The sequence below is a fragment of the Tursiops truncatus genome, chromosome 1, assembly GCF_011762595.2.
Source record: "Tursiops truncatus isolate mTurTru1 chromosome 1, mTurTru1.mat.Y, whole genome shotgun sequence".
NCBI lineage: Eukaryota > Metazoa > Chordata > Mammalia > Artiodactyla > Delphinidae > Tursiops > Tursiops truncatus.
The window spans coordinates 87006273-87019810 of NC_047034.1; the positions used below are offsets into that span (position 1 = coordinate 87006273).

A 13538-nucleotide genomic window follows, 5' to 3' on the forward strand; every position below is an offset into this window, starting at 1 on the left:
GCTAAACTCTTTGCATAAACAATTTAACCCTCACAACAGCCTGTGAAGTATCCTCATTTTGCAGATGAGGAAACTGAGGTTCAGAGACATGAATGAACTTGCCTAGGACCTGGCAGGGATTTAAGTCCCAGCCTGGCTGGTTCCAAAATACTCAGGTCACACTCAGGTTGGGACACTGCCAGTCCAGCTTCTATGAGGCCCTAAACCAAACCAGTCCTGCCTGGTAGTCATCTGTCATTCCCAGAGCTCACTGAGGTCACTGTCCGCCTGCAGCTCTGGTTAGGCCCCCAGTCTTAAACAATGCCTTGAATACTACCTTGATGAAACACTTGAATTCCACAGACCCAGACCCTGTGGGTTCTCAGAGCTTCCATCAGGAACTACAGGCCTAAAGAGGAGGGTTATCTGATCAAGGAGGGCCCAGCAGCAGCCTCCCTGGGACCAGAGGTCCTCTGCACACAGGGCTCCGTGTCTGCTGCAGTTTGGGCTCAAGGAACCGCTGTTTGGAACAGCAATTCAGACAGGACACCAGAACTGGCAAGGGCTTGGGGCTGTCACGGGGCTCCCAAGAGCACCCTGGGCCCTCTCAGATCCACCATCTGAGCAGAGGGCAGACTGGGCTTCCCACACATTCTTCCAAAAGCAAAGGGCATCTTCCATCACCCACCCCGGTGCGCCGTGAGTTGCATTTCCAATTCCAGAGCCCCGTGGGCCAGCTGGTTTTGTGAGGTCTGTCAGGGGCCCATTTTGTGAGGAGCTGGCGCTTCCCTGGGGCAGCTGCACGTCCCCCAGCCTTCCCTGCCCCGGCTCTGCGGGAGGGAGTCCAGAGAGCCAGCGCTGCAGTTCTGCGGGTTCCTGCGGCTCGTCCCGGTGGGGGCGAACACAGCAGCGAGTTTCTGCCACACTGCGGCCCGCACCTGCTGCATTCCCCTCTGAGAAGCCAAAGCTTTGGCTGGGTAAGAGGCGGGTGGGAGGCAGAGCAGGAGGAGGGGGTGAGGCGGCGCTAGAGGGCAAGGAGGGGGTCTGCAGATTCTGTCTGGCAGCATCATAAGAATAGCAACACATTTCCCACGGGGCTGGATCCCTTCTCGGGCCTGGGAGAGCTGCTACTGATGTTTCCTCCTTGGCTACTTCTTACTGTTGGCAGGAGTCTCTCATGACCGCTCCTCAACTTCTGCCCCCGGTTCCCCGGCCCTGGTAGCACCCAGCTCAGCCCTCCACGAGGTTCTGGTCAGTAAGCTGAGCTCTGCCAAGGGATGGGGTGCTTTCCTTGCGGGGAGGGGGCCGAGGCCCTGGGGCCCCACTGAGAGGACAGCCCGGTGGCGGTGGCGGCGGCGGCGGCGGCGGGCGGCGCGCCTCGTCGGCTCCGGCCCCCGCCGGCCCCTTTAATTCGAGTTCGCTGGCGGCCAGGTGCGGCGCTGCGTGGCGCGGTGCGGCTGCGGGCGGCGGCCGGGCTCTCCTTACGCGCCGCCGGCGGGACTGCAGAGCCGGCTCCCGGCTGGCCGCCCGCACCCCGCCGCCGCCGCCGCCGCCGCCGCCGCCGCCCGCTGCCGCCGCCCGCTGCCGCCGCGGTTCCGCCGGCGCTTGCGGTCACCCAGAAACATGGAGGCTCCGGGTGCCCATCGGGAAGGGTAAATGGGTGTCGGGGCGCTCGGCTGCGCGTGCTGCCTCCCCCTGCCTGGGCTGCGGCGCCCACAGGGGCTGCGGGGCACCGGGCGGCGCAGCCGGCAGCGCGGCGGGCTCGGGCTGAGTCCGGGGCGGGCGAGTCTGTGCCGACCATGGCTGCCGGCCCGGGCCGGGGCGGGCGAGAGGGGCTGGCGTCCAGCGGAAGGAGAGAACACGGAACGGGCTCGGGGACCCTCCGGGCAATGCGGGGCGCGGGGCGGGGGGCGCAGAGAGGAGCTGGTGGGTGATGGGAAGTGCAGTGACAGCATAACCATGTCTGGTAAATAGAGCCGGTTGGTAGGACCCATATCACTTGCGACGGCCGGGCAGCGTTCCCCCCTCCGGCTCGGAATGAAAACGGCTTTTCGGCAGAGAAGGGCTTTTCCGCCTCCCTGGGGCCGTGGGCTGCCGGGGTGACCCCGCTCTTAGGAGGGAGGAAGCCAAGATCTGGGGCAGCAGCCTACTCCCCACCCCCAGTGTTTAGGTTCCAGTGTTTTCCAAAGGAGATGGAGCCTAGGAGCTCCCTCGGATCCTAGGGGCAAAACAGCTGGGCTGCGCTCAGGCCCGCCGCTAGAGCCCCCTCCGGATCGGGCAGGAGGGGGTTAAGGTGGCGCTGGCTGCCGCGGCCAGCTGGTGGGTCTGATCCACTCGCTCCGAGCCGAGCGCGGAGCGCGCCCGGCGGAGTCCCGGCCGGAGCCCGGGGCGATGGGGAGAGGCCCCGGACCCCTCCCCGCCCTGGGGCCGGCAGGATTGGGCCGGCAGGGGGCCAGCCCGGAAGCCGGCTTCCTCCAGGCTCCCCCCTCTCGCTGCTGCCAAGCCGCCTCGAAGCCAGGCTGACTGAGCCTTGGTTCTGTGCTCACTGCCGAGGAGACGACGTGAGGGATTTTGTCTTGGGGAGAAATCGGTGGTCGAGCGCCTGCCCAGTTCAAATGCCACCGCGCCCGGAGGGAGGCCTGCAGTTTAGGGATCCCTGAGGGAGAGTAAGTCCTGGGACCAAGCCAGCCAGCTTTTGGAGATCGACCTTTCTGTGTGAGGAGTCTCCCTAAATGAGCTCTGAAGGAGTGTGTGTGTTGGGGGGCCAGAGTGGGGAGGAGCCGTTCTTCTTCCAGGACTCTGCAGAGGACAGAGCTGGAAGTCAGGCTGCGGCGTAGGAAGCCCTCCCCTTGGGAGATGCTGTGTCCTGACCTGGGGGTGGGAGGCTTTGCCCAGAGTCCCTCCTGATGGCTGCAGAGGACCAATGGGGCATCTGGCTCAGCCCGGGGAGGCCCCTGGAGGAGACAGGCCCAGCCAAGTCTAAAGGCTTGTTCCCTGGGAGAGCATACTTCCAACTGATGTAAGCCTGCCCAGAGGAGGCTGGGAGGCTGAGGGATAGTTCTCAGGTGTGACACCAGAATGCAAGGTGGGCATGGAAGAGAAGCTGCCAGCGCCCTCCTAAATCTTGGCACCAGCTGCCCAAAAGCCCTGATTCCACCTTGTTTTTTCCAGGCAACGTCACACCTCCTGAGGACAGCCAGGAGGACTCTGGCTTTTGCTGAGCATTGCATCTTGCCTCCTTCCTTTCAAAGGCTCCAGACCCAATCTCGGCTGTCCTCGAGTCCTGCGTGCCCTTGACCAGGCATCCCACTGCCCCTCCAGCCCAGCCCAGCCCTGGAGCTCACCTCCAGGACCTGGAGCCTACCCTCCTGCCCAGAATGACTCACCATTATTTCTAGCTCAAGTGAGAAGACGTGATGGGGAATCAGACTGCCTGTTTGTGTATCTAGGATTCCTGCAGCATCAGATCAGTTCTGCAAGGAAGAGAGCTGCAGATTCCTGCCTTGTCAGGTAAATCAATCTATTATTTAATAACCAATAGCCATGTGTAGAGTCATTGGGGTGTGGGCAATGAGAGAGGCCCAGGCCCAAGGTCCACCACTGCAAATACCTCCCAGGGTGCAGGTATCTGCAAGACGTTAGTTCACTGCCTGGGAGAAGGTTCCCTTCCAGCCTCTGATATGGGGCTGTGCTCCATGAAGCCTGTGCAGTGCAGAGGGACCTGTACCAGCCACCTGCCCCCAGTGCAGGGCAATCCAGAGCTTTCTTGAGAGACCGCCACCTGCTCCCCTCTCATCCCCAGCCAGGCTACGAGGTGAACATAAATCTTACTTTTTTGTGGTGGTGGTCATATTTTTGAGCTTCTTGGCTGAGAGATGAGAGAGAAAAAGCAGCAACCCAGGTCAAGTTGCCAATGCTGAGTGGTCTTATGTCCTTAACCACCTCTGTCTTTCAGCCAAGCGGGGCTATCTCTCTGGCTCTCAGAGAGACCTGGGGGCTCCCCTGCAGGAGTGCAGGCCGATGCTGCTGTGTTTCCTGGGGCCGTAAGCAGCGCCCTGAGCTCCCTGCCGCCAGGCAGCTAGAAGGCATAGCGAGAGGCGCTTCTCTTGGTTCCAATTATGACAGTGGCCACCGGAGACCCAGTGGATGAGGCCGCTGCCCTCCCTGGGCACCCGCAGGACACCTATGACCCAGAAGCAGACCACGAATGCTGTGAGAGGGTGGTGATCAACATCTCAGGGCTGCGGTTTGAGACCCAGCTAAAGACCTTAGCCCAGTTTCCAGAGACCCTCTTAGGGGACCCAAAGAAGCGGATGAGATACTTTGACCCTCTCCGGAATGAGTACTTTTTCGATCGGAACCGCCCAAGCTTTGACGCCATTTTGTACTACTACCAGTCTGGGGGCCGGTTGAGGCGACCCGTGAATGTGCCCCTAGATATATTCTCCGAAGAAATTCGGTTTTATGAGCTAGGAGAAGAAGCAATGGAGATGTTTCGGGAAGATGAAGGCTACATCAAAGAGGAAGAGCGTCCTCTACCCGAAAATGAATTTCAGAGACAGGTGTGGCTTCTCTTTGAATACCCAGAGAGCTCAGGGCCTGCCAGGATTATAGCTATTGTATCTGTCATGGTGATCTTGATCTCAATCGTCAGCTTCTGCCTGGAGACGTTGCCCATATTCCGGGATGAGAATGAAGACATGCATGGCAGTGGAGTGACCTTCCATACCTATTCCAATAGCACCATCGGGTACCAGCAGTCCACTTCCTTCACCGACCCTTTCTTCATTGTAGAGACCCTCTGCATCATCTGGTTCTCCTTTGAGTTCTTGGTGAGGTTCTTTGCCTGTCCCAGCAAAGCCGGCTTCTTCACCAACATCATGAACATCATTGACATTGTAGCCATCATCCCCTACTTCATCACCCTGGGAACAGAGCTGGCTGAGAAGCCAGAAGATGCTCAGCAGGGCCAGCAAGCCATGTCACTGGCCATCCTTCGAGTCATCCGGTTGGTAAGAGTCTTTAGGATTTTCAAGTTGTCCAGACACTCCAAAGGTCTTCAGATTCTAGGTCAGACCCTCAAAGCCAGCATGAGAGAATTAGGCCTCCTGATATTCTTCCTCTTCATCGGGGTCATCCTCTTCTCTAGTGCTGTCTATTTCGCAGAGGCCGATGAGCGAGAGTCCCAATTCCCGAGCATCCCGGATGCCTTCTGGTGGGCAGTCGTCTCCATGACAACTGTAGGCTATGGAGACATGGTTCCAACTACTATTGGGGGAAAGATCGTGGGTTCCCTATGTGCAATTGCAGGTGTGTTAACCATTGCCTTACCTGTCCCCGTCATAGTGTCCAATTTCAACTACTTCTACCACCGGGAGACAGAGGGAGAGGAACAGGCCCAGTACTTGCAAGTGACGAGCTGTCCAAAGATCCCATCCTCCCCTGACCTAAAGAAAAGTAGAAGTGCCTCTACCATTAGTAAGTCTGACTACATGGAGATCCAGGAGGGGGTAAACAACAGTAACGAGGACTTTAGAGAGGAAAACTTGAAAACAGCCAACTGCACTTTGGCTAATACAAACTATGTGAATATTACCAAAATGTTAACTGATGTCTGATTGAACCCTATTCACATACTCACAGCTCAATGGAACTAATGCAGATATTGCATAATAGCCTGCATTGTAGTCAGTGTGTTCTACAGTGTGTATCTGGTTCTGCATGGAAAGCAATAGTCGTGCAAGTGACTTTTGATCTTTTGATTTTTGATTTAGAACACAGAATATGTATCCATGGCTTTCATGCAAATCTTCATCACCGGCTTAGGGGTTTCCAAAGATGGGAGTCACCTATGGAAGCCAGGATTTCAGAAGGACACATTGAGGCCACCTCATAGCAAATACAGAACCTACCACATCAGTGTCACCTTTTCTTCCTAATGAAATGCACACGGCATCTCGGAGATGCAATTCCCCCCCACACCCCACTTGAGCCTACCTCCCCCTTCACAGAGGAAAACCACGGTAGCTTAGCTTTAAAGTTCTGGTAATTATTCGAAAGGTCTTTCCCATTTTTGCATTGAAAAGAACACACAGTGCTGTGTGTTGGAATTACTTTCTGTGTCACAGGCTGGGGGGTTGTGAAATGCAGTTGCCAAGCAGACGCTCCGGAGGCTTGTGTTTCATAACGGAAAATACTGCATTTGGTTTTTTCTCTGCACTGTCGATGTGAGGGAAGCCCAGGGGAGGGACGGTTAGGATGACCGAATGTGAGTTGTCAGGTTTCACATTTGCTCCCTTAGCCCTACCGGGAGAAGCTGACAAACCAAGGGACCTCTCAGCTTCAGATTTCACCATTTTTGCAGGCTTCGGGGTCACAAAAACATGTCTGATTTCTTCGCTACACTGGAGGTTGCAGGCATCTGCTTTCCTAGTGCCGGGGCCCAGCTACACTGACACTGCAGTGAAATTTACCAGTGATGCGATAGAGCTGCATGGGTGTTTGTTGCATGAATCTCAATATTTAAAACACAGGAGATAACCTATTTTCTTAGTAGCCTACACAGTATTCATATTTAGAGTATTAATAGCCTAGGAGTGGCATTGAACGAGGGTTGTCTTTTTTTTCCCATCAGAATACAAAAGCCCTCAATCAGGAGAAAAATAATAGACTGTTTGGAGTGGGGAACCAAAACTTCTGGCCCTCCAGCCCACCCCATCCCTGTTCTTCCAAATGGGGGCACACAGCTCTGCAAAGCCAGGAGAGCGAGCAGGGAAAGCAGTGTCTAAACACCTCACGTGACTGCATCTTAGGAATTAACCTAGTCATGGGCATGACTGTATAGCTGACTGGGGCATCTCGTCCTGAGGAAATGCGGATCTGTGGATCCAGTGTATATAAATATGTATCGAGAATCTCTTTCACGAATTCCTCTACCTAGCTAGCTATAGGAAAAATTGCATTTGAACCTTGTATAAGCTTATGCAATATTTTTGACACAGGGCAATATATGCATGTGTTTGACTATGTGCACTAGAGTGTGTGTATATATATATATATACACACACACATATATATACATATATACATATATATACATACATACGTGTGTATATGTATATATGCACACATACATATATAGTCATTCTCTGGAGTTCAGGTTCAGGAGCAAATCCACTGCTTGGTGGGTTGGTTGTCTCAGAGGCCTAATGGGTTAATTTGTCTCATTGATCATCCCACTGGGCCTAGGTTTGCTGCCATTGCCTCAGACACTCCAGTCTTCCTGGATTCTTAGATGTTCGAATTGTCTTTCTGCCCTCCATGTGCTGCAGCTTCAGTTTCTCATGGCTGAAGCTTGTCTTACTGAGTGCACAAGGGCCCTAGGGCCCTCACAGCTCCAGCTGTCCTGGGCCAGACCCAACCCAGGCCTCCTCTCTACAGCCCATCATCTTCATCATCTCCATTCTCGTCTTTCCCCACCCTGTCCGGTTTTTATTTAAGACGTAGAATGTATTTACCAATATAGAACATACACAAGAGCCCTACATACACCATGAACGAAGACACAACCTGCAACTCTGATGCAAAATACACAAAAACAACATGGTCATTTGCCTCTGCATCAGTCACTTTCCTGAATCTTTCCCCAAAGAGCCAGAATGGATCACCTGCTTTGAAACCAAGGACACTAAGGAGGAGGGCTCCTGGGGACCCAATTCCACAGGTCTGGGCTGAAAGGAAACCTCCTCTATGTGGAAATTTCTGAAGTTCAGGACCAAGGGATGGAAACCCTAGTTGATCCACAGGCATCATGTTCTCTCAAGATCTCTCCGCATTAAACTGGCAACCAGGGCTGCTTAAGAAACCAAAGGCTGGGTACAGAATCATTCCCCGCCGCCAGAACAGGCTGCGAGTGAAGAAGCACTGCATAGCCTAAAGGTAGAGTTCAGCTGGCCCTGGAATAGATGGAGGTGGGGAAGCTTTTGCCTCACAAACTGGGCTTCTTTGCCTTTCAACATAATAGATTAAATTGCCCAAACACAGCGAGTTGTGTGGTCAGGCTGCCCAGCCATGACTCCAGCCCCGGCCTCACTGTTGGCTCTTCAGCACCTCCAGTTACCCTGGGGGGGTGGGGCACCAGCCCAGGGTGCTCACTAGTTCCTGGTCACCCACAGCCCCAGGGGTCTGCAGGGCATCCCAGGCCCAGCGCGAAGCCTCTGTGCTTCTCTTCCTCTCCTATATGGGAGATGGTGCTGCATTTCCAAGACATAGGGTGGAGGGACGCAGACCTTGGGAAAATAGATGGTAAGACAACCCATACCTAAGGGCGAGGTTGTGGGGTAGATGTTTTATCCCAGTGTCCTTGACCTGGGACTATAAAATGTTCACCCACACCGGCACACAGACATGCACACCCATCACAAAAGAGATCTACATTGTTGCCATACACAAATACAAAACATGCACCACACACGCAGAATACACAGAGACCAAATTAATGAAAAGGGCACTCAAAAGATACACGGTTATACCTATATCCAGAATACGCACACTCAGCACAGACACGGAATGTACTTACCGATACAGAACATATACAAATACCTACATACACCACGTACAAACCTGCAACTCAGATGCAAAACACACAGAAACTACATGGACACATGGGTACACATACAGAATACACAAAAGATACTTTACTATTATTTCTGCACACAAAATACAAACTCGGTTTATACACACAATACATTTATTCATATTACACACACAAAATACAGCACACACACCCAAGAACACACACACACACCACACATGAAATGTGTACATATACTCAGATCCATTGTTCTGCCCCCATAGCTATAAATTAATAGGCATAAACAAAAGATCAGATTTAATCATCTTTCCCTAACCTGCATCTCTCCCCCTCAATATCCTTCAGGAAATCTCTTCTTCTAGTCTTTTCCCCCGCCTCACTCCTAGATTTCAGAAAAATAACCCCAAGGTTTAAGGCAAAATATGGACCACCATTGTCAAGCAGATCTGTGATTAAGACTGGGAATCTCATAGGGTTTCTACCTGTTCACCTTCCTCCCACCAGAAACCCTGGTGCCAAGCATGGAAGGACCTGGGACAGCTGACGGTCCATTAATATACACCTCCTGGCCCCGTCCTTTCTTTCAAAACAAGTCCACACAGACAACCCAATAGCCCAGTCTCCCCTGCTCCCAACCCCTGGGATCTCTGGATTCAACCCCGTCCTCTTGAAAGCAGTGGTGGCTCAAGAAATTGCAGGGTCGCAGGCCCAGAACCAGAGTGAGGATGCTCCCAACGTTCCCTCAGCCCACAGACCTTATCGCCCCTCCATCCCCAGTGGCTTTGTCAGGGGGCTCAGTCAGAAAGTCAAGGCCATGTGTAGACTTGTCTCTTAAAATGAGTCACCTTTACTTGCTTGTGGCATCTCACTTGCTCTTGGGCATAAGCCCCATGGAGTCAACTCCTGAGTCCCCTCTATGGGTGTGCAATGCCAGGCAGGCTTCTTCCCCTGCCCCGGCTCCACCTGGTTGCCTTGCCTCCCACCCAGTGGCTGTACCTTGAGGAAACACACACCAATTCAGCTTAAGTGAAACCTGATTAAGGACTTAAACCTGATGTTACACAAGCAAACAGCATCTTTTTTTCAGGAGGCCTGATTTGTATCCTATATTCTAAGGCCAGATTGAAATGCTTTGTAAAATTACACGCTGTTTTGGGTTACACACAGAGCTGGCTCTTCCTACTAGTAGGACTAGCTGAGAGCTGGGTGCGTTTTAGCAAAGGCTTCACCTCAGATGGAAGTTGGGGGGTTGAAGTCAGGCATCAGATCAGGTCTCTGCTCCTGCGGCCATCCAGGATGTGCCCCCACGCTTCCCTCCTGAAGATGGTCAAGCTCCCAGTCTCCATGGAGGAAGCAACAGCCACAGGGAATGAGCGTGTGGGTCCAAATCTGCACATTCCGCGCAACATGCTGGGCCTTTCAAGTGTTTTCAAGTCAGGATACCAATTTTCCCTTTAGCTTCAGCAGGTGCTTCCATGGGCTCAAACTTTCAAGGACGTTGGAGTTCTCAGGAGTCCACAGAGAAGGAAGTCCAGGAGAGGTGGAGAGGTTGTCAGGAAGAAAGAGTACCTGAGCTAGTCATATTTCAGAATTAACTTTTCAGGAGCTGAAATGTACCGAAGGTCATAATGAAGGCACTGTGCTTCCTGAAGCTTCTGTGGTGTTTGACACACTCTTCCTTCCTCTCTGCTTCCCTCTGCTCCTCTCAGCTGGGCCTCCGAGGATGGAGTAGGCATGAAACCAGGAGGTTAGCCCTGAAAGGGGGCCCCAAGTGAGTGTGCCCCCAGACTCCATTGGTCTGGTGTGGAAAGGGCTCCCAGGAAAGCTTTGTTGAGTCTCCAGCCTGGGGGCTCATGTGGCCACCCCGTGTGGAGAGGGCTGCAGAATTAGCTTGTCCTGTCTGCTCTCCCTGGATCTCTCACTCCATTGTAGTGAGGTCTTTGTAGTGAACTTCCTTAATCATGGTCAACCATAAAGTATCAGTGCCACGCCCAGCTGAGAGAGGGCGGGCTGGGGGTTCAGTGCTGCCAACAGTAGCAGAGAAGAGAGGTGGAGGCTGACTTTCCCCAAAGGAAACTATAGGACAGTTTGCAAATTGCATATGAGGGTAGCACCAGACCCCCCCACCGCCGCCATGGCAGGTGGGAGGAGTACACTGCTTTGAACTGTTTACCCAGGGGTGGGGATGGTGAACCCTGCTCCAGCTCTGGCTCTCCTGGGGCCCGTTGTCATAACAGCCTCCATCTGGGTGACGGCTGCCTGGTCTGCGAGGGCTGGTCTACATAGGGTGTAATTTCCAGGGTGCTCCTTGGTTACACAATGGAGGCTTGCCCAGCCTTGGCAAAGTGTCCATTGCCAGGTATGAACCCATGACCTCAAACTCATTAACATCATTAGCCACCTGCAGAGCCAACTAGCAGAGCGCTGGATGCTGGGAGGTGTCCAAACGGCTAATGTGACCATTATCTTGATCCTAAGACTTGGCCCTTGTTGAGACCAGCCCTGTTCTCTCATCAAAGCAGCAAGCAGGGACAGGTGGAGGTAAGGGATCCCTGACAAGCTGGGATGGGTCTCTTCCTCAAACAAACCTAGTTCACTTTTCCCTTCTTTCTGCTTCCTTTCCCACCAAAGTTCAGCTCCATCTCTCATAGTTTATTTTTTAAAGAGGAAACGTGCAATAAACTAAATAGTGACTGTTTTCTTTAGCAATAGTTATCTCAAAATCTTGTTCTCAGGACTGAAAAGTGATAGTACCCGGATGCTCAGATAACGCCCTTGGCTTCTGGGCATTAGTTCACCGTCTCTGTAGTTCCCTCTTCTTCCCACGTGGTCATATGACTCCTGCCCTCTGAGGCTCTGACCCTCCTTTGGAATGTAAACATACACCGGTTCAACATCTGCACCAGGAAGGTCGGGAGAAGGCTTGCTTTATCTCTCTGACTCTTCCCCGTGTGCACCTCTCTCTGTCTCCGTGTGCATCTCCGTCCCTCTCTCCCTGCCACCTGCCCCTTCTGCCTGCTCTCACATGGCACTCTCACAAGCTCCAGGCACTGAAACCTTGAGTTTGAGTGACCTCACACCAGGTCATCTCGTGGACTTACGGTCAGACTGGCAGGGTGTAATGGAAGCCTGCAGGAAAGCGCTTACCAATAGATAAGAATAAAGCATCCTGAGCCATTACAGAAGATCATTTCCATGCACTTAAAGCCATCACTTGATCCCTCTGTTTTCCTCCCTCCCCTCCCCTGGGAGATGGATGCTGGAGGAATGTGGCCTGGAGGTTTGCACCTGGGATGGGTAGACTGGGCAGATTTGGGGAATTGCCCTCTGGCTGTCCTTCAAAACAAGCTGACTTGCTTAACCAAAGGGATGCCATGAGAGCTGTGGAGAGAAGCAAGTGTTTGTGGGCAGAGGTCTACAGGGATAGTGTTTGTGGGTGGTTAGGACATGACAGTAGTGAAACGAAGACCCCACCACCCAAGATAGTGTACTGTTGCACAAATATCTGCACACGTAACTGGGGACTTTAGAAGAGTCTCCTTTCCTGAAAAAAATCTGTGCGGTTGAATTTTCAGACTGGACAATCGGGGAAGACTGGCAATGCCAGGGTCCCATCCCATTCCTTTTCAATCTACCTTGCTCTATACGTGCGTATACAGCAAAACCTCAGTTAACTGATGGGGAAATGCTCAGGGAAGGGAGCCGTCCGGATGGCTTTACAATTATGGTTTTTTGGGTGGGAATGGGAAAACGTGTTTTGGTTCAACCTTTGTTATAAAAAAAAAAACAAAAAAAAACCTTTCCTAAGTAGGTTAGTATAAACTTCCCTGCCTTAGTAAGTAAAATGTTTGAAGATGACAGAAGACCTTGCATTGCTCAGGGTCAACATTCTCAACCTCAGTGCTCCTTGTACAGAGTGTGGGTGGAGAAGACCAAAGAAATAGGCTGAATGTCTGCGGGCTTCAAGACATCCCTGGAAGTTGGCTATTTGGGCTCATCAGATAATGCCCTTACTATCATTTGCCTCTTTCTACTGAAATTATAGTAAGAAAACATAATTCTCATTAGTCGAGGTTTTGGTTAATTGGTCCTGAGTTATCACAGGTTTTCCATATATACATATATCTGTGTATATATATGTATAGTATATGTATATATGTATACCATTGTTTCCAAAGTTATACAGTTAATACACTGACCGATCCCCTTAGCTTCACTAATGTGGAATACATTTGGCAACCCAAGAAATAAACTGCATTTATTTGAATTTTTAAAATGACCTTCCTTTGCATTCTCACCGTATCTCCAGTTCAGCTCCTTTTCTCCTGCGTAGGGACCTCTCTAGAAGGTAGTTCTTTCATAACAAAAGATCAGGCTCTAGCATCTTTCCCTTCCCTCCTATGTGGCTGCCTGACTCAGGGATAAAAGAGAAGTCTGATCTAAAGGCCAGGTGCTTTATTCTTTGTTCTGTCTGCCCTGATTGGCTGTAACCTCATCACTGAGGACCAGAAAAGTTATTCCAAACTTTGTAGCTCTGTGGGAGGGGAAAGCTCGAAGACCTGGCAAATTATGGATCTGTTTCCCTCTCTCTTTGTCATTGGTGGTAACCTAGGCTTGAATTTCATGAGATCTGAAAGTAACATTTTTAATGAGGAGCTAAAGAACATCTCTGCCCCATGGAAGGCGAGATGTGTAGCAACCAATGGACTAACGAACCCATCCTTTTGTTGATTCTGGCCAAATCTAGGTTGCGGTGTAGGCAGTAGAGCACCCATAATTCAGCTGCCTCTTTGGAGAAACAGCTCGGTCTGAGCTGAACCGTGCTGTCATTCTCCATCTCCCTGGCAGTGTGTTAGACCCATGGGAGATACTTCCAGCCTCACCTCCTGCACTTGACTGTGTGCGCTCTACCTAGACAGGGCTGAGAGGGGCTCCTCGTATCTGACGCAAGTGAGGTGGTGCAGGG

At 52.2% G+C, this 13538-nt stretch overlaps 1 protein-coding gene across 2 annotated transcripts; it reads left to right on the forward strand.

Annotated features, from left to right (window-relative positions):
• Positions 1–1568: 1568 nt before the first annotated feature.
• KCNA2 (potassium voltage-gated channel subfamily A member 2) lies at positions 1569–6707 on the forward strand. Of its 2 annotated transcripts, XM_073809727.1 has the most exons (3): positions 1569–1631; positions 3151–3489; positions 3935–6707. In XM_073809727.1, the coding sequence occupies exon 3, from the start codon at positions 4098–4100 to the stop codon at positions 5595–5597; it is 1500 nt and encodes a 499-aa protein (XP_073665828.1). In that variant the 5' UTR covers positions 1569–1631; positions 3151–3489; positions 3935–4097; the 3' UTR covers positions 5598–6707. The 2 variants fall into 2 exon arrangements, with proteins under 2 accessions (XP_073665828.1, XP_004317137.1); XM_004317089.4 differs by lacking the exon at positions 1569–1631 and having other exon boundaries at positions 2732–3489.
• Positions 6708–13538: the final 6831 nt, after the last annotated feature.

Bases quoted from the DNA above. Each gene is read 5' to 3' on its own strand.
- KCNA2 (XM_073809727.1), top strand. From the start codon at position 4,098: ATGACAGTGGCCACCGGAGACCCAGTGGATGAGGCCGCTGCCCTCCCT.